Source organism: Bombus pascuorum, chromosome 15, assembly GCF_905332965.1.
Source record: "Bombus pascuorum chromosome 15, iyBomPasc1.1, whole genome shotgun sequence".
NCBI classification, from domain to species: Eukaryota; Metazoa; Arthropoda; class Insecta; order Hymenoptera; family Apidae; genus Bombus; species Bombus pascuorum.
This window is the reverse complement of record NC_083502.1, coordinates 4,197,746-4,223,369: the sequence shown is the minus strand read 5'-3', so window position 1 is coordinate 4,223,369 and position 25,624 is coordinate 4,197,746. Positions and strand designations below refer to the sequence as shown.

The following is a 25,624-nucleotide window of genomic DNA, read 5'->3' as shown; positions in this document are numbered from 1 at the left end:
TCAAAAGATTTTCTTTCCTAGGAAGAAACGGATATATGACTAATTAACTGCGAATATTTTTATGCACATTCATATTTTTATAAATATATCAAATATAACAAATACTACATTTTGGATATTTCATATATCTTACGCATTATATGCATTTTTGTATCTTCGAATTTCCAGAAAAGCATAAAAATTCCGCACTCTAATGATAAATATTCTAATGATGAAAAATATATATACAAAGTTTCTTTTTGCTAGATGCAAAATTAATTTTCAATTATATAAATACGTATTTTAAAATTTAGAAGTTAGTAATTGTTTAACTTTATTTTTTTCTGCGCAACATAATTCTGCCCAAGTTTGAAACGATTATTCATAGGGTTGTGCTAACGCTACTACAATCTTCAAAAACAAGAAATGTATATACAACATTTATAAGGAATATGTTTGTAATATCAGAGAGAAAATTACCTTTCCGGTTAATTTAGTTGAAAATGATATTCTTATGCTACTTCTTTTTTACAAAGATCGCCTGGAGCTAAACTCATAATGCGGAAACGATTATACGATATGAGGTAAAAACCAGGAAACGAAAATATTTTGAAAATGTTTTGATAAAACAGGAGAATTATTTATAGGTAAAATGTACTAATTATTCTTTTTTTGTCTGTACATTAGTTACTTCATATTTTGAAAATACTTACATTTATTACAGTCATTAAGGATATTTTTACACACTGTTCAAATGCATTTGTAAATAAAATGATGGAGATTGTTAATTAATATTGCTTATTTATTGAATATTAAATATTTAATAACACATCTTAATAAATATTTCATTGCATACTGTTATAACAATACAAAACAGGCATATATGTAAATACATATATATATGTTGAGATTTTTATTAAATATTATCACTGATTACAACTACTTTTATTAAATAATCAATAGTACGTTTACATGATGTGAGAAAATATACGTAGATTTAAAGACACAGGAAAAGCAAGCTATTCTTAGCTTTAAATAAAAATATACTTTATTGAAAGTTCTTTATACAATCATTATGTTTCCAAATTCGATTATGTAAATACTGTAATACTTCCCATTATTCTATCATTAGGTTGTTGTCCTATATATAAATATTATTTATATAAGTTTTCACATACTTTACTAAAATATTATAAATACAACCAGTAAATAAAAAGTAAACTTGAGCACCTTTTTACTTTACAGCTGTAAATGTGGTCTTTGGTATGCAAAGGTTCAAGGTACATACTTCAGAATTCCTACTTTGAAAGTTAAATTATTGCCATCCAGCAGTCACTGAATAATTAATTGAGTTCATTGATGAACGACTTCTACAAACAAAAATATCACTGAATTAATTTTTCTCCACAGTATTATTTATCATCTATGAACATAGATAATTAATTGAACAACTAGCTTACAACAAAACATGAACTTTCACCACATATTTTTTTTAATGATATTTCACTCCTTTTTTTTGTATCTACTTAACACTTGTGTAACACGTGTTCATGCTCCTCCTCTATTCTTTCATTATTCAAGTAGCATACATTGGTCCGTTTGAATTTATAGAGAATAATTCATTCATCTAAACTGCTAAAGAAAAATGTGTCAGAATTAGTACAAGTTTATAAGATGAAAAATTATAAAAATATTTAGTGCTATTTGATGATTTTGTACAGGTGATTTCTTAAATCAACACTAAATTATATCAATTTCTTTATATTACACATATTTCTTTAAGTTATCTATTATATTTAAGAATGTGAAATATTACAGGTCAAAATTTCAGCTTCAGAAATTACTTAATTAAAAATATTCTTGCAAGCTAATGATATCATCGTAACAGTGATTCCTGAAGGTGAATAACGCATATAAGCAGATAAAAAGAGCAATTAATGATTTTAGTTTAAACAATTAATTTGTTCTATAAAAGAAATGAGTAAAAAAATATGTATATATAAAAAATGAAAAAGAAGTATGAATATTTAGTAATATTTGTCAAATGTATAGGCCATCAAATGTTAAAAATGTAATAAATTACCGGATTGGGTAATCCCATCATCCGTGCGTCGAAATAGTAGCGAGAATTATAGAAAATGGGGAGCGTCATTTGTAATGGAGACTTCAACCTTGAGTTGAGTGTTGATTTTTCAATGACGCAAAACCCGATAGTACGTAAGTAATACATTTCAAATCGTAATCACCTGTTGCGAAGTTTAGCCTCTCGTCTACTTCCCAGTCATCATCATCCTCATCATAATTATCATATTCATCCTCATCCTCATCCTCAACCTCATTACCATTATTCATCATTATCATCATCTCAACATCCTCATCATCACTATCATCATATAATCACCACTATCACCTCCACCACTATCATCATCATCATCAAGTTCATTCATCGATTGGACGGTAACCTGTTATGTAACTCACAAAAATGCTTCCACTCATGGTGTGGAACCACTCACTCATTCCCTTCTCTCCTTTTCTTGTACTTTGACAGAGTAGTAACATGTGAAATTAAGTATATACGTGTATAGACTGGTCCAAGTGGTTGGGACTGATTTTTTGGAATGTGATGCAATACAGCAAGCTTTTCTATCTCTTAGTACCATCTTCAAGGTTTCATTTGATCACTAGTGGAATGTTCCTCCAGCATACCTCCAGCAAAGCTTCCTGTTTATCCAAGCACAAAGATTCATTTATTTGTTACTGATACTGGAAGAACATTCCAACATTCTGTAAATCTACAAAGCCTTTGATAAAATGTTAAAGGATACAAATTTATGTTGTAGTGTACTACAATGTATATACAATGATAAATTGCTAATAACTTTTATGAATGTTTAATCAAACAGAACACAGATAAGATATATTGGTATATAAGCACGTAGACATATTTACTCCATGATAGATTCACACTGCAAACATTGAAGATTGTCAAGAGATACAACAAACTTGGATAACACACTGCACAGTTTTCCCAAATCTTGTAATTTTCATGTAGATCAACACATCATCTGCTAAAAATGTTTACAGAGTCACCTGAATGGTTCTAGTAATCTGAACCACCTTGTAACAGGTAACAATATACGTTAGCATATAATTAAAGAAGGTATCACAGGCCTGAAATAAATTCGTGTATAAGAGGTTGTAAGTGAATATAATTGTCGTTGATTCCACATAAAAGAATTGCTGGCGCACATTTTTTTTTCTATTTTCTCAAATGAAAAAGAGAGTAGCTTGAAAAAAGCAGGATTAAATGAAACGCTTCTTAATTCGAGCAATATCACACACACACACACACACATAATACATACAACAAATTACATAAAATAAACTATCTACTAAATTGTCATTATACGTTTTCTTATAATTTTCAAAAATGATGTGATATTGATCGAACACAGAAATAGGTGGTTAACAAGTGGTCCACCAGAGGAATTTGAAAAAGTGTATAAATAAACTACTGCCAGTGTATAGTTTTTAATCATCCTGTAATGAACTTATGTAATAAGAATCAATCTCTGCCACCTATCAAAATAACATTCTCACATGACAAAACTTTGATGTTATTCGTTCATCATCACTCTCAATATTCTCATTTGAAACGCAATCTCAATTATTAATTTACAATAGAGAACTGTCTACAACAAAATTCGTAAACGTTCACGAACGACATTAATGCTCCTTACGTATTATTTACACACTCGTCGTAGATCATTTCCAAATCGTTTCGCAAGGCATCTTTTGAGCAACAGTTGGATCCAACTGATTCATAAATATATGGATGAAGAATTCGCTTCGCGATGGCTCTCTAAGGAGAGGAAAGCATTGTTTTCGCCCTCGGAGGACAATATATACGCTATTAATTGCACGATTAGATTTATGTTAGATGTTCAACAGAAGAAATTAAACAAATATTTTTCTCATGGTGAATAGCGAACGATTTGAAATAGATCAGCCGGCTATAATAATGAGCTAGAAACGGTTCTAATGTCTGTTAAAAGTTGTCTTAAACTACAGTCTTTGTATATCGATTATCATTTACAGCAGGACGTCAATAAATAAACTTCGACGCACTTTCCATCAATGTTTTCTTTACATTATGTATAAACATTCTGGATTTCAATAAAGATATATATATCTATATATGCATATATATCTATATATATATATTTATCTGTATATATATTCAGGCATTCAATAAACGACTGTGTTCCATCCATAAAATATCTTTTTTCATCTTTTGTTTTTTCGTAATTAATTACCGCTCACCTCACATTTATCAATGTACTCACTCATCATTATCAACACGTTGTTTAAGTTTATCTTTTTTGCATCAGACACATATAGTAACATCTATATGCTTTCGTGATCGTGAAACAGCAAGAAATCACTTCTCGATTAAACTTTCATGCCTGTAGTTCTTAGACGACCATTAACAAATACATTCGACCGCCATACACACACACAGAGAGACACGTGAGGTAAAACAATCCAATCTAATTGTCGATTATAATAATAATCTCCTCAATCCGTTAAATCAGAATAAGAAAAAAACAACGATTTTTTAATAAAATAGAAGAAATCGTTTCTTTTTTTTCTTTACACTCTTAAGAAGCACGGTGAGCCAGGCTATTCAAATATTTGATCAAATCATGCTAACACGTACTGCTAATTGCAAGTCTGACTGAATATTACGCAACTGGAAGTTTACATAGGTTTCTAGATAAAATTAGAGCTTTCTAAAATAGTATATCGAATCACAATTCATTAAATTACATAGATTATAAATTTATATACCTTTTTCTTCTTGAAATCCTTTAAAAGCCCTAACTTATAGAATTTATGAGTTTACGTTTATATAATATTTGTTTAATCTTACAATTAAGAGTACACGTTCAAAGAGTTTTGCTTAAATGATTTAGAAACATTTACATGGTCTCGTTACAATAATACATATTTATTAAGATGAAATTCGCATTGCTCAATGACAATTAATAAAATTATATGCATGTTAAATAGGAAATATTCTAAAATTAATATCATGCACAAAAGATATGATAACACAAATGTATCTTTTACAAAAATCCTTTTTATATCCTCTTAATAATGTGTACTCATAATTGTTAATCTGGAAATATCCCACCTACATTAATTTCAATGCAGCGTATTGTTAATACCATAAAATAATTCAACTGCAGTTATTTTTTCTATCTTTATTAAAAGTTTATCTACGCAAGAGTTTATTGGCTACTATTTATGCAATACGAGCAAATTTTTTTCCATTGTGTTTTCTAATCATGATCTTTAGAAAATAAATACTCTACTCTCAGTTTGTAAAATATGTAAGCTTATATTGCTTCAGACGATAGAAGAATTTTGTTACTTTCTGTTTTTTTACTTGCGAAAAATATATTAAAAGCTTGCAATATGTCTTTAAAGTGAATCGAAAGGAAAAAAAAATAAGAAGTCGGAAAGATTAGAAATGCCACCTTTCACACGCAATCAATCAATGAAATATTTGTTACGCACCTATCATACCCAAGGTAAAACACATTTCTCACATAAATCGTTCGTGTATACACGCGCTAGAAACGTTTTCTTTTTCCTTTTTTCCCCTTTGTTCTTTCTCTCCTTTTAAGGCAAAACGTTTAAAGAATTAATGGCATTTTAAGTATCGGGTAGCTGCGATCAATCTGTATGCAACTTCAATTTCACACTTATTCTTTCCCATACATTCTAACGGTTTCTCATATGAAAAACGAACATTACACTTATCGTAAATATGTTGCTGTTGCAACGCAAAATTGTTCATTAGAAATGAACAGACGGCCTCTTGAAACTTCATCTGCTCGATTAAGAAGATAAATTTAACATCGAGAACATATATATATTTATACAATATATATATGTCAATATATATATTTGCTTGTAATAAAGACTACGAAGATGTAACTTATAAAAAAGAAGAGAAAAAGAAAAAGTAATTAAAAAAGAACTAAGCAGCAAAGACTAAACTTCATTTTTATAACGTAAGATAAATGCACTCCGATTTTAATGTTCTTTTTACATAAAATTCTAAATTTATTTTGTTAGGGGACATATGCAATTATTTAAATAAAAATGAAATTTGTCTTTCAACTAAATCTTCTTATTGACCTTTCTTAATCTCATGATCGTTAGTATCTTGTCTCAATTAAATCACAGTTGCGAAATTCAAATAGATCTATGTTGATGATTTGATTAAAATGAGTATACCAATGGCATTAATGTAACATTGTGTAATGACACTGACACGCGAGCAAGAAGATCAAGATCAAAGTTGATGATCTTCACTCGATGAAAATCTTTAATCTCATGTTCTACAAACTCTATTGGACTCTGTGTACGCACTAAGTCCTTTAATTCTCAATTACACATTTAAACACACGGCACGAAACTTTAAATAAACATAAGCACATATACGTACTCCGCTACAATAAATCTCGTTCTTGTTCTTGTACAAAACATCCACAATCATCATATATTATATATGTGCATATATATCATCATCACGATCATTATCATACCAGAATCACCAGCAGTATCATCATCCTCATCATTGTCATTTCAGAACATTCTGTACATACCGAGTTGGTTAGACCGCACGCTTGAAATGAGATCATACAGTTAGTATGCAAGTTCAGATGATCGAAGCTATCCGTCCTTTCTAAAACACGCACTTAAGGAATATTGTGCTAATTTCTCCATAAGCCAGTAAGAAAGTGAGAAAGAGAAAAAGACAGAGATGTAGAGTTAGAAATACATATCATTTTCTTGTGTGACGTGCTAAAAGACAGAAAGTGTTATTTCATTTTGTTTGTTACTTTTCTCCATGGAGCACACTATCTTATATGTATATGTATACATAATCATCATGATCAAATGAAATTGAATTTGAATAAAAGTAGAAAAAAAGGGAAGAAAATATATCATTTCTCTCTGTATGTCTGAGATAATGGAACATACAGAAAGAATAATCATGGAACCCGTTCCCCTCCATTGATAGAGGCTTTGGTTCTGTTCTTTATATAAATGAAGAAGATTATTTTGTACCTACATACACTTGCCTAGACTCTTGTCACTTGTAGTTAACGTGTGTCAGGATCAAAGGAACGGATTCGTCGCCCTTTCCAGGACTATACTGGGACCCTCGACGCAGCTTATTCGTACTTGAGAAAGGTGTTCGATTTCTGATCACGTTGTCCTGGATGATTCTGCCAAGCACCTTGGGATGCGTTTGGATTATTCGGGCCTGGACCACCTGTTCCAGGATTGCCAGTATTACCATCACCACCCCCTTGATTCATCCAACTGAGAAAGCCAGAGTTTCCACTGTTACCAATACTATTGTTGCCTGAAGGTGGTTGACCAGGTGGGCCAGGCTGGTTCGAATAGCCCTGATCGTTTCCCTGATTCTGCAAGTTACCGATCAGACCCCAAGATGCTTGGTTCAATGCAGCTGCGACCAAAGCCGGGTTGACTGGTAACGCGGACAAATTCAGCCCTCCCATCGCCAATGGATTTGACATACCGCCACCGCCACCGCCGCCATTATTTTGCCCAGTAATACCCAATGCTTGAAGGTTAGGCATGTCAAGATTGCCCCGATTCCCTGGATTGTTCCAGCCATTTGGACCCATATTGTTACCTGAGTGGCCCATGTATCGGTTACCCTGATAGTTTCCCTGCACGTTATTCTCGACGGGACCTGGAGCGCCTCTACGCATGTTTGAGTTCACTTGATTATTGAAATTTTTATTGTTCCCCTCAGACTTCGGCGCGGCGTTCGACACGTGTACAGACACTCCTTTAATAATGTGATCCTCGCCGCATAGGGACTGGGCTACCTCGGGATCTAAGAAAGTAACAAATGAAAATGCACGGAAAGGTTTTGGGATGAACACGTCCGTCACTTCGCCATATTTGGAGAAATAGTCGCGCAGATCATCAGCAGTTAGGTCTTCTGTACAGCGTCCCACGAATACCTTGCAGGGTACTTGCTGAATCATTCCCTCCTACGCACAAACGCACAATCAATCAATCATGTACAACAGATTTTCACAGATTTTTGGTAATTTTTTGATTTTTTTTGTTTTTCTTTTAATATTATTCAATAAAACTTGCGCACAGTGCACATTACTGTCATAAATGTACATACAGTAATGTCTCATTTATCAAAAATAATGATCAAGTACACACTAACTTTATTATTTAGCTTAATTATAGGCTAAATTATTAAAATCTTTGATTGAACGTCCAATTATTTCACATAAAAATGAATAAGAGAAGAAAAAAGAATGTTAATCTGCACTAACGTCAAGTTTTATAGAAAAATCTTTTTGATACATATGGTCTAATTAACGATTTGAGAAAAAAGGTATCGCCTGGTCAATTTACATTTTTTATCCCCATGAATATATATATATATGTATATATAATATAATACTTAAGCACTATGGCCTTTTAAAAATCCATGCACAAAATCTGTACAAACTCCTTTTTCTCTGTATATATTCGATGTAAAAATTCATGCTATATATATATATTACATTATCTTAAACTGAATAAGCACAATAGTTTGATGATAAAATGTAAACAGTTATACAAAGCTATTGCTAAAAAGTCAATAACATATCTTTTTTTCTCTTTTTTTTAAATATTTGCAACAGAGATCGCGAATCAAGGGGAATATATATAATTTACGTCTTTATAGCGAATACGATGAGACTACTTATGAATTCAAGGAAACAGAAATTCAAGAGATTCGCTTGTTAAACCGAGATACATTCTCTTCCACTTAGTTTCCATCGAGAAATGTCCATGTTCAAAATTATCATTCATATTCATTTGTAACCAATGATGGGATTCATTAATTGTAGAAACAAATTATATCATGCCATCCGACAGGCCAATAAAGAGAAAATATTATACGAGGTATAAGAGCAATTCAAGAGTTAAAACAAATTACAAAAGAACATATATTGTGAAAATTCTTTGTCGCTTGAAGGTATCTCATACAAATGATGAATTGAGCGTTTACAAGCAATCTCCTATCATAAAAATCTCTATTCCCGTTGAAACGTGACACATATGTATTTAACGATAGTAACAAGACTCATCAGTATCTTGACGTATCCGAGACATGGTGATCCCTCGATGGGCGATGCTTGTAATAACGATCGTAATAGTTCTCTTTAGCCGGATATCTTGTTGTATCTGTAAACCTGGCGTCTACTTCCTTCGAATCTGGCGGATATCTGGTGTCTACTTCTCTGTTCTCAACAGCGTATCTACCATCCGGGTCCCTACCATCGACAGCGTATCTTCTATCCATATCACGATTGTCCACCGGATATCTACAATCAGCTTCTCTACTATCAGCTGGAATTCGATTGTCCGCGTGTCTGGTATCTGGATATCTGACATCCAGTGCGTATCTACAGTCCGTGGATGCGTAACGACCGTCTGCTTCATAATAGTTTCGATCGTAACCATAATTATATCTGGCTTTCTCCGTGTAGTCCGGATTTTCCATGACCGGGTACACAGCGCGTCCTTCGTAGTTGGTGTATCTTGTATACTCCGTATCGGACGGATATGCGGCGCTGGGATTCGGGGCTGCTGCGGTTGTATGTTGAACCATGTAATTACGTGTGTCGTACCCAGGATCCTCATAGGATGGGTAACTCGGTTTCTCATACGCATTATAGTTCTGGCCCTCGTACTTGTACTTATTGTTATCATCGTACGGATAATTGGGAGGGTACGACGGATAATGCGTTGTTTTATAATCGTACTCCGAATCGTACCTAGGTGTATTAGCAGCTTCGGATGTATTTAAGTTGATATACGGTTTCGCCACAGGTACCCGTCGACTACTCGGCGTATGAACCGGTATAGGGCGGTAGCATTCATTGTGTTTGCTCGTATCATACTGACGAGCCATCATTAAGCCATCAATATTCTGCAACCAGATACACCAGCCCTCGACAATCACATACAATTTTTATCTATTATAATTGATTGAATCACACACATATACGCACTCTCACTCATTAACATACTTTTTTTCTATATTTTTTCTTTTCTTTTATTTCTCTTAGGTTTCTTTTTGTTTCAACGTATCATACCACATACCAATTATAAAGTTTCAAACTATCATCGTAACACGCGCTAATAGAAGATCTTTTATAGTAATAAGAACGGCACGACTTTTAGACATCACGCGTCTTTCATTCATCTACGAACTTTACACTCTATTTGTTCGTATCGTTATCAATACCATTTTACAAGTACTATATTAAATCGATTGTAAAGGACACCATATACTGAATGATTCTATATTTGTTGACGTTTTATGTAAGTTAAATCTAATCATGACCTGGAAGTTCTCTTCGCAAAATTCAGTGCTCACTTCAAGAAATTATAACAATTTATTACATTACACACCTTCGATTGCACACACTGTCACGCAAACCATACCCATTACAATATTTATCATTTTCAAAAAGTTACACATTTAACCAGTGCTCGACTATTTTATCATTTAAAATTCACTCCTAGTGCATAACATACGTTTTAACACGAAAAAAGATCGATCTCTCTAAATCTCGTCCCATAGATGCAATGATACTTTTGTTTAAATTTTTCTAACAAGTTAACAGCTGCACAATACACAGAATTCTTATGAAAATTTCGCACTAGGAAATCAAGTTCATAAAATAGTAGTCCTACATGTTGCAACTAATCTGTCCTAAGTTCTGTATTAATCAATTGGGTATGTATTTTCAAATGTCCGTATTTATTTGTCTGACAGTGGTACGCTCTCATAGCATATTCGTGAAATTTCCACACTATTTAAAGAGAACACAAACATACCAATGTTATTTACAAGGGCACGCAAGCATACTTTCTTAAAGTATCTCACTTTGCATCGTACTACACTCATTAAAGCATTTACACACATATATCACATTTCCATTATAAATATGCCACTTAATCGACTACACATTCATCTATTTATACCACAGTATACTTTCTCCTCAAGAGATATATATAAAAGATGACGTTCAAAAATTGTAAATGGAAACCAATTATATGTCTTATAGTCATTGTGCAAAGATTCAGAATAGAGAAAAGAACTTTTTCAACCAAGAATCCATCCGCGTCTGTGCCATAGACAGGCCTCTTATCCATTCTTTTATCTTTTTTATAATTCGTACTGTTGTTTATAGTTCTATTAATATCTTATAGCGCGCATCATAGATCTATACAAAATATATATAGAAAAATCATTCTTATATAGATATTGTCTTTCATTGCAAGAAAGCAATTTTGCTGTTTACTTAATCAACAACTTTTTTGCTTTTATAATTTTTGGGACATCTTTTTTATAATATGCATTACTTTATTATATTTACTAAATCACTTTAAAGAACAAAGAAATAGTACAAGATTATCTTATATTTGCATTATTTCATAGAGAAATAAATGAATATATTAATTTTTGTGAATAATTATTTATCAGAAAGTTACATTATTGGTACATAATAAATTGGATAGTACGAAACGTGGGTACAGATCTACGATTCGCATGCAAATATCCTACGTATGTATATTAAGATCTTAAATAATTGTTAAATAATTAAATATTTCATAGCTACTTGCAGATACATGAAGAAACAATTAATGTTTTTTAATGAACATAATGATGCTCTTACCTTACTATTGGGAACCTTGACATCACACCATCGCCCATCAATCATATGTCGCTGGGCAAGACATCTTAATTGAGACTCATAACTTCCAAATCTAATAAAGCCAAATCCTTTGCTCTGACCCGACTTTGCATCTTTTTTAACCTACAACAAAATTTAGATCGAAATGAAATTTTAATCTATAATTATTTTCAAGATTTTAATTCACTATTCAATACCGAACTGTTTTTAATAACCTCTTTTTTTCACATTCTTATGAATATTTAAATACGAACAAGAAAAAAAAAAGTGAAAGGAAAAAATTGAGAGACTCACTTGTGCCATGAGTACTTCGCCAAATGTTTCAAAATATTCTCGCAAGTTCTGCTCGGTTGTTTTCCATGGTAAACCAAGTACGATCAAGTCTGTGCAACGCAACTTTGTTTCCATTCTTTTAGTCTTAGCTGTGGAATTTTCCAAATTGTCATCAGATTTACGTTTGTTCTCTGAAAAGATATAAGTGTTCATGTCTACTAACTTTTTTTCATTTTACTAGAACTTCATCCGAAAAAAGTTTGTCGCATCACAAGATTCTACACGTATATATATAATTTAAGAAAGAGAGAAAAAATAAATGCAACTGTAATAAAAATAATAATAAAAAAACGGAAGTATGGAAATCCAGTACAAATAACTACTTTTCAAAAAATATAAAAAATTTGTGCCGTATTGTATACGTATGTAACTATGCGTGTGTGTGTGTGTGTGTGTGTGTGTGTGTGTGTGTGTGTGTGTGTGTGTGTGTGTGTGTGTGTGTGTGTGTGTGGCATGTATGTGCACGCACGCGCGCGCAAAATACATTATATTAAACATTCAGATTCACATCTATGTGTGTGTATATATATATACAGACTCACATAGGTGTAAACAAACTTTAGCTATAAATATATAGATATTTGTAGACCTTATTAATAATATGAGTTAAGAATATAATGCTAACATATTTATGATCCAGGTCTGTGAATGTTCATTCATTGAGTTGAATACTAGCATATGCTTACATTAACACCACTAGATGTAGTAAATGATCAAAGTTAATAAGAAACAAATTTTTTAAACTATTTAGAAATAAATATAAGTATTTGACCCTCCAGTTCCCATATGTACCTTCAACTGCTTACAACATAAACAAATCAATACTTTATAAATACTGATGAACTCTAATGGCTGCTTTTATACATATTTGATTTTTCTTGTTTTTGTAGAGAAAATGTGTTTTGTATTACTTGATCAGTTACTGTATTGCAATATCAAAAAGAATATACAGTATGTAATATACATAATAAATTTATATAAGAATACTAGCTTTTTTGAAACTTTTATATACATATGAAATGTAGAATTACTATTGCAATTCCAGGTTTACGTTATTTGTATTATCTTGTTCTATTTTTTATTCTATACATAAAAGGGAATTTTATATATATATATATAATATATATATATAATATATATATATATAATATATATAAATATAATACATAAATCTAATATATAAAATATATATATAGAAATAGAAATAACAAATATTTTTCATATTGTATCTTAGTCCAAGTTATGGGAATCAGAGGATTAATAAAAAAAATTATGCAGAAAGGTGAAGTTCTATGTTCTTGAAAAAAAGTAAAAAAAAAAAGAAAAAAAAAAGAAAAAAAAACATAAATAAAAAAAAGGAAAAGAAGAGAGGATGGATTTGAAAGCTCAAAATATAACAAACACAAACACATGTACTGGACTTCGAAAAAGACAAGTATATGAGTAAAATGACCATTAAACTATGGATGTTTATGCAGTTATGAGAACTTTAAATATAAAATTTCATAGCATGCATTTTGTGTAATCTGAACAAGTATAAGTAATATTCAAGCTAGTAGATGAAACAACTTTACTTAGTTACATTCACAAAAATATAAATTTGCATAAACATCTGCAGTCTAATGATCATAATAAGATAAATATGAATTATTCAAGATCAAGCATTAGCAACAATAGTATTTGTAAACTCACAAGAACTAAAAAAAAGCTTCAAGTTGTTATAAACAATTGATAAGTTTAACAAACTTTTAAGTTTCACATTAATCAATATATAGTGATAATCAGAAATACCAACACATATTAAATTTAGTTATAAAATCCCATACAAATCTGCAAAATGTAACTTTCAAATTTAAATCTTTAATATACATCATAATAAGTAATACAATAAAGATAAAGATAATAAATAAAGATAAATAATAATAAATATTCCACAAACTACTTTTATCGAAACATAAAATTTCGGAAATCATAAAATCAATAGAAGAATTGATGCTAGATCAGATTTAGAACCAAAAGACTACGTAGAATAAAAAAAAAATCATTTAAAAACAATACAAAACCCTTATAAGAATCATAACCGAAGCAAAAATTTAGGTTACACGTAATAATTTTTCTTGAAATTCGTATGAAAATTTTATGAAATAATGTTTCAAGAGTCAAAACTGATATCACAATGATGATGATTTTACAAAAAAAATACAATCACTGCAAAATTACAAAACTGCGGATTTTTATGCATTTATAAGTTTGAAACTGCAAAATTGCACAAAATGCATATAAAATGGAAATATATATAGAACATTTAAATCACAGTGCTTTCTACAATATTTGAAAAGTATTCTATTTTTTCAATTACATTTCCAAAAATATATAAATTTACATAAAAATCCATAATCTAATTACAGTTTTCAAAATTCATACAAAAATTTTCTAAAACAATCTATGTGTGTGTTAATATTTCTGTTTCTCAAGTATATGCAAAAGCATGCTATATACATATAGTTGATCTTGATTCGTGTGGCGTTAGTACATTTTTGGAAAGGAGTGGGGAGAAGGAGGGGAGGAAATAGGGGAGATAAGGATATATATATACACACACACATATATATACCAAGAGAGCGAGAGAGAAAGAGAGAGGACGATCAAAAAAGCAACGATTCATAGTGAAATAAGCACCTTTTGGAAAAACACAGAAGTAAATCGCCTTGCCCCATCCATTTTCCGGTGGATGAAGACGCCCGTCAACGAGACGAATGCCACGCATCGTCCGAGATTCTGGATTCCGATATTTCAAGCCACATGTCCCGGGGAACTGGGCGGTTACGGTAGTCAATAAAAGTGTGCTATCGTCCTCGGTCGGCAATTCAATCGGCTCATCGCCTTCGTCCTCGGCAACCTGGATGTACGACGACATGATTCTTTTCTCTTCCAAACGTGCGATCTCTTTCCCCCAAAAACAAAGATCAAGCGAAACGGTTTTCCCTATTTTCTTTTTTTTTTTTTGTTTTCCTCGTTTTCTTCCCAAATAAGAGAAGTACAAATTTGTTCCTCGTACAACACAACAAACACACACGCTCGGACTCGCAGTCAGTCACGCAACACCGCACCTCTTTCTCTCTTCTCGACACCACCTCTGCCAGTGCTGCCAACCGGTCCGCCCCGGAACTCCACCAATATGTCTCACCAATATATTCGCTCCGTCAACTTCCGCCTTTAAAGCAGCATTTTTAAGAGAAAATCGATTATCTTGACCAATATTATAACAGCAGAATGCGAGAAAGATTTTTTAGAATATGAGTAGTAATTTTGCAGCAGTTATACAATATTTGTTTTGGTATATTTGGAACAGATGTATGACTAATGCGAAGTTCAAATGAAGTACTAATGTGGTTTTTAAGCATTATGAAGTTGTTTGTTTTTGAATATTTTATATTTTTATATTAACATAATGTAAAAAATATAATGATATATGCTCGAATTATCAATTAATATATGTTGGAAAAGTAAGAAAAGAAAAATAATTTATAGATTTACTAGAAGTAGAGAGGAAAAGTAATTTGTAGGTGTAATACATGGAAAATAGTTTTTGTTATACATCTATTATGTAATTCGTTTGTTTTTGGAAATAAGATATTATTTAATGCCATCGTTGTATTTTTATAAATTGTGTATTTATCAGTTGTTATTCTGACATTTAGGGAATTTTATAGTGCCAACAGAAGTGTTTGAGAAACCACGTAGCAGCAGTTTTTAGCGGGAAGGAATCAAATTTGAAGAATAAGTAGTGTTTTCTTTCAATTAAGAAGTCGATTAATTATTTCGAAAATATATTTCTCTTTGAGAGTACAAATCATATATTTTAATTTATGATCAATATATTAAAAAATATATTTATTTGTTTACAGTACATATGTGAGATATATTTATTGATATTATATCAAATAAGTCTCATTAGATTGATCGTTATGATAAACTAAAAAGAAACAAAGTTGAAATGCAGATAATACACAACCTAAGAAATTTGGTATTTGTATGAACCGATCATTAAGAAGGCAACCGTATGCAAACCACTGACAAGAAACTATTAAAGAAGCCATGATAATGGGAAATGGTAAACTTTCTGTACTTTTAACTCTTACCACATGTGCCTAAAAAATATTTTATTCCATTATCTCTTTTTCAAGCCAAGCAATTATTACAAACTGAAAAAGTTAGGAGACTTACCAACATCATTAATGGAGATGCAAAAAATAATACTGTTAATATACAACTAAGGAAACCAACATATTTTGCAGCTAATACTCTGTCTTCCTCGTAAAAACTATAAAAGTACACAATTCCAAGGAAGCAAGTCGCTGCAATCATTTGTTTTATTGGTTTAAATTTTTGTACACTATACAAAATAAATACGTAAATATAAGATGCTTGGAGTATGGAGCCAAAAACATTCACTAACAATATAAATCGATCTCCAATAAGCATACCGTATCTCATCCACAAGACACATCTGTAACATATTATACAAGAACTTGACTCTAATAATAAACATTAAGTAAATGTTTAAGAGTCATTAAAATGTTTATAAATTAAGCAGTGATATGGGGATCAAATAAACAATCATTAAGGGAAATTAACATCTGTTAGCAATAAACTGTTTTTAAAATCAAAAAGGTATAACACTTACGATGTATAACATGTTACAAATGCCAAGATTGAACTATTTCCTGTACTGCCATTTTTAATGATCTTTCTGCATACTAGCCTAAAACATACTTTTGTAACTTTCTGATTTCATTGTAAGACAATAGAATTTGTTGAGTGTAACAAAAGAGAATTAACGCTTATTTTTTTAGATACTTTCTTATCATTATCAAAAGAAAGTTTTATGAAGTTATATGACTATAATTTAGGACCTTATTGCACATGATTATGACAATAAATTATACAACTATATTTTAAAATTTTCTTCATAAGAGTAAGTCTGTTGCAGGCTTGTATTTTTACTTACACGCCAGCTAAAAATTGTAAAACCGTGCAAATCGAGGCGGTTGTGGCTAACGCGTCTCTAATCTCCGTCGAGAACATGATTTAAAATATTCATATTACCTCTGTATATCAACATTCATGATTTGGATTTTTAACCTTGAAATTCACTATAAAATGTGATCTAGTTTTATTATAAAAGAGAGTCTAATGAGATTGGGGAGAGAAAGTAAGCAAAACCATGCAATCAAAATCTAGGGGAAATTACATCATATTTAAAGTTCCGTGATATAAAATAAAAAGTTATTTTTCAAAACATTATCTTTTTAAGTATATTTTGCTACAGGTTAAATAAATGTCATAAGTTCTGCCGTTCAATTAAAACATTTTTTAAAATATTAATTAAAATTATTCTTGAAGATTACAATATACTAGCGACTATTAACCAATAATTGCAGCGTCACGTGATCATTTGTATATATTTATCTTTGACTTCACGTGTCTAATTGAATATATATATATTTTTTTATTTTCTATTAAATTATTTTTATTTATAATGTATTGAATAATATATTTTATATATGTACAATATAACTTTTCGAAACAGTTATGTACAACTGTATGGTATTAATCATCACGTTGTGGTTGACATCTACATATTACTGAAATACGTCTGCCCTTTGGTATATGTTGTCCTTTAAAAAAAGATTCTTCATTTTTTAGAATTTCGTGATTATAATTGTATCTAGCTGCACCACTATAAAGCAAAGATAACAGATAATATATATGAATTAAAAGTGCATAACATAAATAATATACATGAGTTGCATTAATATAATATATAATAATATAATGTAAATAATATAAATAATTGAGGAATCATTACTCTTACCTCATTATATATAGAGATCTTCTTGGCAATAGAAAATCTTTATATAAAGTTACATTATCAACCATTTTTAGTCTCATTACGCTATCAGTTAATAAACTTAAACCAGTAATAATCTCTCCACAGAACTATGAAGAAGAATTATATCTATGTAAATTCTGCTTGTGTTAGAAATTAAAAAATAAAATACATACTCTAATGCTATCAACATGTGGCTTTATCCATCCTTCTGGTGCTAAGTCTAAAATGTGGATCAGTGGAATCTGAGACATATCTTTAGAAAATGCTTTCTCTCGAATTCTATTTATTACCTTTGCATTCTCATTGTTCCATTTGCCTTTCTCTGTTTCTCTATAATTATGTATTGCCTATAATAATCAATTTAGGGAAGTATAATTACAATTTCATAGAAATAGTGATGGATCAATTTTATTATACTAACATCATCCCAATGCGACTGTTCATATTTTAGTCTCTTCACATAAGGATCAATTTCTTCCATTAAAGACGTCTCTTCTTCAACTGTGATAAAATTTGGGAGAACTTGCATCGTTCTCTCTAGCTCTTTCTCCCAATTTTTAAAATTAACCTCCGTCTTATTAAACAGAGTTTTCGATTGCGAATAATATTTCACACTATTGTAATTGAAATATTTATTTATGAAATAAACGAATAAATTCAATTTAACTTTCATCCTTCATTCACTTTTTTCAATAGGTTAGAAACCTATAGGCTAAAAATGATAAAGATTCAGTAATATACATTAAAGTTCAATCGATCACCTATGAGATATGGGTACTCATTCAATGTTATAGTCCTTAAGTCATTTGACATATGTAAATACATATATCACAAGATAAATATAACTGTTTCAGAAACAATAATATTAATATATAAAGAAGTAATTTTCAAACTAAATTGCTAGGGATTATTGGATACGATACTGACTTTTATTTAATAGAAGGTGAAAAATATATTTATTAATATATACAACATTCATAATACAATATTTAAACAAGATTATAGTATACAGATATTGAACAATTTCACAATTACAGTGTAGTTTATTTAAATTGCGTAAATCGTCTTGAATGACTTTACTTTTAGTTTTCACCAGTAGGTAGCGTAGCAACATTACTGGACATGTGGTGTTTTAATTGTTGGCGGGTAATCGTTAATTATAAATCATGATCATGTAAAATGATCGTTTCACGGATAGTTGTATATCATCAGATATCATAGTACAACAAATTTAAATTGAGTTGCTTCATATTTTAATTGAGCCGCTAAAAAATTTAATTTTGACAGTTCGTCTCTATTTTACAATACCTTAAGATTGAAAGCCTGAATTTACTCCAAATTCATATCACGTTGTCTCATTTACCTCTTCTGATTATATTTAAATTTGTATTATTTTACACATCGTGAATATAATTACGTATTATGTAGTTAATTATTTGAATTTCAAATATTTATGCAAATATAATGTTAATTGTATCCGTTATATAACTATATAGTTACTGTATAGCTACTACAACTATATAGTTATATATTCTAATAGTTTGCATAATGTTATACATAAATTATACTATAGATTGAAATATTAGTAGGCATTTTCATTATTAAACATTTTCTTTATTCTGTACAACAAATATTATTTTTTCATTTTTATGTTATATTTCTTTCAAAAATAAAATATGTTTCTAAATTCCCTATGTGTATAGTTCCTCTAGTAACTATAAAATACGTTTCCATATCTTTTCTTGTAATTGCATGATTCCATGATTCCTAATTCCCTAATAGAAATTGCGCGCGAATTGATAATGGACGATATTACAGAGTTTAGAGCAGATTATCCATTGTTTGATTTTCATTTTTTTTAACAAACTTTCATTGAAAAAGAAAGATCTAAAGATTAGACTTACAATGAAAAAAGTAAATCAGTCTGCTAAGGTAATATATTTTTATGGATATTTATTCAAATTCATATTTTTATGTTTATAATTAAAAAGATAGAACCTAAGTAAAGAATTACTTTATCTATTAAATCCCATGAGCTAAATGACATAAATTTGTTAATGGCAAATTCAAGTAATAAGCAATAAAAATAAATAAATCTATTAAATATAGCAAGTACTATATTTTGAATATTTTTTATATGCATTCAGTGCATCTTTGCATCCTGAAATTTATCCTTCAGTAAACGAAACTAAAAGTAATATATAGCTTTTATCCAATAATTTTTCTTTACTATTTTGCTTTTTGGTCACTAACCATGTATAATTCATGAACATCTTTGTTTTATCAGTGTGATTTCTTTTTTCATAGAGCTACTCAAATAATGGCACAAAACTTTCTCAGAAGAAAATATCAGTTTATTTTACCAAAGGTATAAATGATAGCAGTACAATGAATAGTTCAATTGAAATCAATGCTGTAAATTGTGAAACACCAAGAAAGAGAAAGATTTCACAAGATACAGATTCAACACGAGTTAAAATTGCAAAATGTGATACTATTTCAGATCCATGTAGCATACAAAGCATACATCAAACTCCAAGAAAACAAAGACTTGCAATTGGAAATAAAGACAATGACATGGCTATAAATGAAACTATATCTCAAGACATTTTTGTAACAGAATATGATTGCAAGGAAAATATAGGTACCAATGAATATATGAGCACAACATATAAATCAAACAAAAAGCAAATAATGGAAAAGGAAACACTGTTGCAAGAGATTCAGTCTGATAACCATCTGATAAAAGAGAACAAAACAGATCATATGAAACAATCTGTGTTTAGTGATAGAAAGCATGAAGAAATTCATTCAGAAATAGAGTCATTTTTTACAGATGATTTTAAAGATTGTTTCGAGGAAGAATGGTGTTCAAATAGTAGCCAAATTAATTTTAATTCCTTACAGAGATGTAAAATTATTGATGTACAAAGAGAGTACAATAGCATATTGTTAACTGTGAACCAAGAAGACTGTGAAACATCTGATATAACCGTTAGATGTTCAGATTTCTGGTAAGAAACACAATAACAATAGTGCATTTAAAATAGAATATTTAATTCAATGCCTCGAATTTAAATTTAGGAAGGATGCAAAAGTACAAAAAGATGACATTGTTGTTATTCAAGCTAGAAAAGAGAACAACCACTGGATTATAGATAACAGTAGTGGCTTTCTTATTGTTCAACCAGATGCATTAATATCTGGGACAACAGTATCTGGTGCATTATTTTGCAAAAGAAAGGCAGTTTTAAGTGAAAAGTTTAGAAAGATGGAGAGTCTGCCTCCTTTCATGGGAGATTCCACACCATTGGTTATTGGAAGTTTAGTGCATGAATTATTGCAAACCGTAAGTGTAATTTAACATTCTTTCTGAATTCTTCTGGGATTTTATAAATGTGGTATTAATATTCTAGGCAATAAGAAAAAACATTAGTGAAGTAAACGATATTACAAAGTTAATGAACAGCATATTGCAGACCAGAGACACATGCAATTTACTTTATGCATCTAAGATATCTTTGGAGACCTGTAGACAGCAAATATGTCCATATGTCCCAAAAATACGAGAATTTATCCAACATTATTTGAAAGGTATATAAAATATATAATACACGATTTATTATTTTTTATTGAAAATATCAAAAATTTTAGATAAAACGCAGCAAGGTATAAGTAATATAAAGAATAACTTCAAAGGTAGAATCGCTCAAATTCGGGACATAGAAGAGAATATTTGGCTGCCTAAATTAGGTTTAAAAGGAAAGATAGATATTAGTGCAGAAGTTAAAGTAAATTGCAAACAAAAAATTATGCCGCTTGAAATTAAGACAGGGAAGCCTTCATTTTCTTTGGAGCACAGAGCGCAAGTTATTCTTTACATCATGATGATGAATCTTACAGGTCAAGACACGGATACAGGTCTTTTACTTTATCTTAGGTAACTCATTAATTTACCAGAGCATTTTAAAGTTTTACTAAATTAGTTATAATACTGATACATTCTATTACAGGGAGAATAATATACAAGAGATTAATAGTGGTCATCCTGAAAAACGAGACTTGATACTATTAAGGAACTCCTTAGCTAGTTATTTTGTTCCCAAATCGAGTGAGAAATTAGCGAATCTAACTTCTCAATCAGATTTGCAAATGTTGGATTTACCAGAACCAATTAATCATCATAATGCCTGTTCAAAGTGTACTTACAATACATTATGCTGTATGTACTTGAGCAAAGATTCAAGTATACAGTTATCTGAGACAAACCCATTAGTGGAGTTAGGAAAAAAAATCTTGGATAAATACAAACCTAGTCATATTGATTATGTGTTGCATTGGATTTCTTTATTACAGATGGAAGAAAGTTCACAGTCGAGCGATAATGTAACGAGATATCTATGGACATTAAGTCCAGAAAAAAGGTAAAAAGCCGCATGATCATTTTTATAAAATTATATCGATCTTTTTAATTAAATTGATTGCTCCATTTCTCCAGGGAAGCAAAGAAAACTTGTATATGTAATTTGAAAGTGATAGGAAAAGTTACTGATTGCGATACAAAATACAGACATACTTTTGTTCGCTCAAATTTAGACACACAATTCTCAAATATTAATATTCCATATATGGAATTTTCAGATAACGAATATGTTTTAGTCAGCACAAATACAAGGATAAATTTATCTGCAGGATTTATAGCACAAAGGAAAGAAGATTCTATTACGTTAATATTAGAAAGGTACATAAAAAAGAAAGCTTTTTTGCTGAACATTGTGTTGAATTATAATCTTCTATTTTATTTCAGAGATATCACCAAGTATAATATAAACGAATTTTTCCACATAGATAAGTACTCGTCTTCCAGCTTATTTTCCGGCAATCTTGCGAACGTAGGAGGTTTAATGAGTGACAGTGAAATTTGCGAAAAATTACGACATATTGTGATAGACAAGTTCGTAGAATTTTCATCTTTATATTTTTTTATAAATCTTTATATCTTTTTTTGTTGAACTTGCTTTTTTATCAGGAAACCAGCGTGTTTTGAAAAAGGTTTACCATATCCGATCATAAAGGCAAGTGCAAGGATATTACAAAATTTAAATAAAATTCAGCAAAGAGCAGTTTTAATGGCAATATCCGCGAAAGAATATCTTTTAATTAAGGGAATGCCAGGTACAGGAAAAACGCAGACACTAGTTGCTCTAGTAGAAGTCCTGTATAAACTAGGGCATTCTGTGTTAATTACTTCACATACAAACAGTGCTGTAGACAATATTTTATTGAAACTGTTACACAAGAATATTGACTTCCTGAGATTGGGATCATCGACCCATCCGTCTTTAAGAGATAAAAGTGAAGCGTACGCTACAGCAAATTGTAATACACCGAGTAGCTTAGAGGCGGTGTATTCTAGTAAAGTATGAATTATTTCTAAACATGATATTTTCTATAATAAAATTATCATCCTGAATACCTCTAGGATTATGGTAATAGGAAAAAGTTTTAAAATTTACCCAGAGATAGTATTTTGTAAATAATTTTATTTGAAAAATTGTTCTTTCTGTAGCATTAGAGGTATTCATATAGCGCTAGAGATATGGTGATTCCTATTATAATTAATTTTATTAGTTATCTTTATAATTTTACAGAATATTATCGGCGTAACTTGTTACGGAGCCCATCATGCACTTCTTGGAAGACGTACGTTTGACGTATGTATCGTGGACGAAAGCACGCAGGTGTTGCAACCAACTGTATTACGTCCTTTATACAGTGCAAAGAAATTTATTCTTGTAGGAGATCCTGACCAATTGCCCCCAATTATTAAGAACAAGTTAGCCAGGTATCTAACAAAATACTTTTGAATGTATTACATTATAATTAGGCTTTGAATTTTTATGAATTTATGAGACATTTAAAGATGTAGAAATGCATAAAAACAAATCTCTGCTTAGGCTTTTTCTTTTAGTTGCATTCAATAAAAATACAAATCCGCATAAATACATGTAGTCCAATTATGATTACAAAGAAAATATTTTCATGCTCCTTATTCATTTTCATTATAAAATTGTAATAATCTTCTTTTCACAGAAAACTTGGTGCAGATGAATCCTTATTTGCTCGGTTGGATAGCGAAAATAATACTATTAAGCTAACAAAACAATATAGAATGAATAAAAGTATAATGTACTTGGCAAATAAGCTTACATATAATGACATGTTAGAAGCAGGTGATACTTCCATAGAGAATGCTACGTTTGTTACAGCATCCAAAGAAGTAAATGTAATAAATAAAACGCCCTTCAATGTTATATTCGTAAGCCAATAAGATGATATTTCAGGTTTTAACAAAAGAAGAAGAATGGATACAGAAGGCATTATCATCTGACATAAGTGACTCTGTAATCCTATTAAACACGGGATGTACCAATAAATTAAAAGAAAACTATAATTTAAGTGAAAAAGGATATCTAGATAGCGACGAAGTGAACTCAAACATTTGGGAAGCTGTTATAGTGTCTAAACTAGTGAAAACATTTTTAAAGGTGACATTGAATAACATTTAAATTAACCACTTTTATATTGGAATAAATTTATATTGGAATAATTGTTTTAATGTTTAGGTGAATGCGAAACTTGAAAATATTGGCGTTATTGCGCCATTTAGAGCGCATGTTAATTTATTAAAAAAAGTTGTTGCAGAAGATATAGAGATAAATACTGTTGATCAATATCAAGGACGCGATAAAGAGATCATAATTTATTCATGCGCTAAAAGTATAACTAACTTTAGTGATATAAGAGAGGTAACATATTTAAGTTTAATAGATTTATATAAGTTAAAAATAATGGTCTAATTAATATTTTTTAAACATAGGATTTAGAAATACTAGGGGATCACCGGCGATTAACTGTGGCTATAACTAGAGCAAAGCATAAGTTAATTGTCATTGCAGATAAAAGAACTATATCTCAATATTCGGCCTTTAAAAAATTATTTTATCTAATTGAAAATAAAAATATAATAGATTTAGATAATAGCTATAATGGGTTTAGCTGGAAAAATCTTCTACGTATTTTGTAATATATTTTATTACTTTTTTATATGACAAATTTGTTACGGCGAAGAATTGCATAAAAAAAATGTATTGATTTATAAAAGGAAGCTGCATGAATATGTATGATATTTCAATTTTAATAAGATTTTATGTCTATGTGGAATATTTGATGTATTATTTTATTTTATACATATATCATGAAGAGTTGATAATTGAGATATGTGTTTGATTAGAAACTTGTTTTTTCGTTTACCTTGATTATAGAACAAACATCTTCGATCATACATAAAGTTATTGACCTTAACGGAAATCAATTGTGATAATAAATAATGTTATTTTAATTATAAATATAGATATTATATCAAGAGTATTAGATATAATGATAAGATAATGATTTCAAGATATTTAATGGTTCAATAAGATATACAATCGGTTTATTTACATATTGTCCAATTTATCTTTTGAAACTTAATGGTATTCACTAATTAATCAGTAATCTTTTTAATTAATCAGTTTGTAACATA

The 25,624-nt window shown here is 30.1% G+C and overlaps 3 protein-coding genes across 13 annotated transcripts; 1 reads left to right on the top strand and 2 right to left on the bottom strand.

Moving 5' to 3' along the window:
- Positions 1-1,009: 1,009 nt before the first annotated feature.
- On the bottom strand, positions 1,010-15,300 carry LOC132914665 (TAR DNA-binding protein 43). 7 transcript variants are annotated; one of them, XR_009659638.1, is made up of 6 exons: positions 14,823-15,295; positions 12,105-12,274; positions 11,793-11,933; positions 7,130-8,087; positions 1,440-1,614; positions 1,010-1,349 (listed from the first exon to the last, which is right to left on the bottom strand). XR_009659638.1 is itself a non-coding variant. In XM_060973972.1 (5 exons), exons 1-5 carry the CDS (start codon positions 15,058-15,060, stop codon positions 7,233-7,235), a joined length of 1,326 nt encoding a protein of 441 aa, XP_060829955.1. In that variant the 5' UTR covers positions 15,061-15,295; the 3' UTR covers positions 3,505-7,232. The 7 variants fall into 7 exon arrangements, 4 of the variants coding, with proteins under 4 accessions (XP_060829955.1, XP_060829951.1, XP_060829953.1 ...); XR_009659639.1 differs by having other exon boundaries at positions 1,440-1,611; XR_009659640.1 differs by lacking the exon at positions 1,440-1,614.
- Positions 15,301-15,956: 656 nt separating this feature from the next.
- LOC132914668 (alpha-ketoglutarate-dependent dioxygenase alkB homolog 7, mitochondrial-like) lies at positions 15,957-19,054 on the bottom strand. Of its 2 annotated transcripts, XM_060973975.1 has the most exons (6): positions 18,461-19,054; positions 18,213-18,386; positions 18,022-18,146; positions 16,831-16,908; positions 16,371-16,653; positions 15,957-16,294 (listed from the first exon to the last, which is right to left on the bottom strand). In XM_060973975.1, exons 1-6 carry the CDS (start codon positions 18,710-18,712, stop codon positions 16,079-16,081), a joined length of 1,128 nt encoding a protein of 375 aa, XP_060829958.1. In that variant the 5' UTR covers positions 18,713-19,054; the 3' UTR covers positions 15,957-16,078. The 2 variants fall into 2 exon arrangements, with proteins under 2 accessions (XP_060829958.1, XP_060829959.1); XM_060973976.1 differs by lacking the exons at positions 15,957-16,294; positions 16,371-16,653; positions 16,831-16,908 and adding an exon at positions 17,651-17,886 and having other exon boundaries at positions 18,461-19,048.
- Positions 19,055-19,786: 732 nt separating this feature from the next.
- LOC132914825 (DNA replication ATP-dependent helicase/nuclease DNA2) lies at positions 19,787-25,336 on the top strand. 4 transcript variants are annotated; one of them, XM_060974254.1, is made up of 15 exons: positions 19,787-19,971; positions 20,347-20,407; positions 20,543-21,053; positions 21,124-21,388; positions 21,456-21,633; positions 21,694-21,979; positions 22,053-22,463; positions 22,538-22,780; positions 22,847-22,993; positions 23,069-23,459; positions 23,691-23,884; positions 24,133-24,325; positions 24,384-24,587; positions 24,666-24,848; positions 24,920-25,336. In XM_060974254.1, the coding sequence occupies exons 1-15, from the start codon at positions 19,945-19,947 to the stop codon at positions 25,124-25,126; spliced, it is 3,501 nt and encodes a 1,166-aa protein (XP_060830237.1). In that variant the 5' UTR covers positions 19,787-19,944; the 3' UTR covers positions 25,127-25,336. The 4 variants fall into 4 exon arrangements, with proteins under 4 accessions (XP_060830237.1, XP_060830236.1, XP_060830234.1 ...); XM_060974253.1 differs by having other exon boundaries at positions 19,787-19,953; positions 20,347-21,053; XM_060974251.1 differs by having other exon boundaries at positions 20,347-21,053.
- The last annotated feature ends 288 nt before the right edge of the window (positions 25,337-25,624 follow it).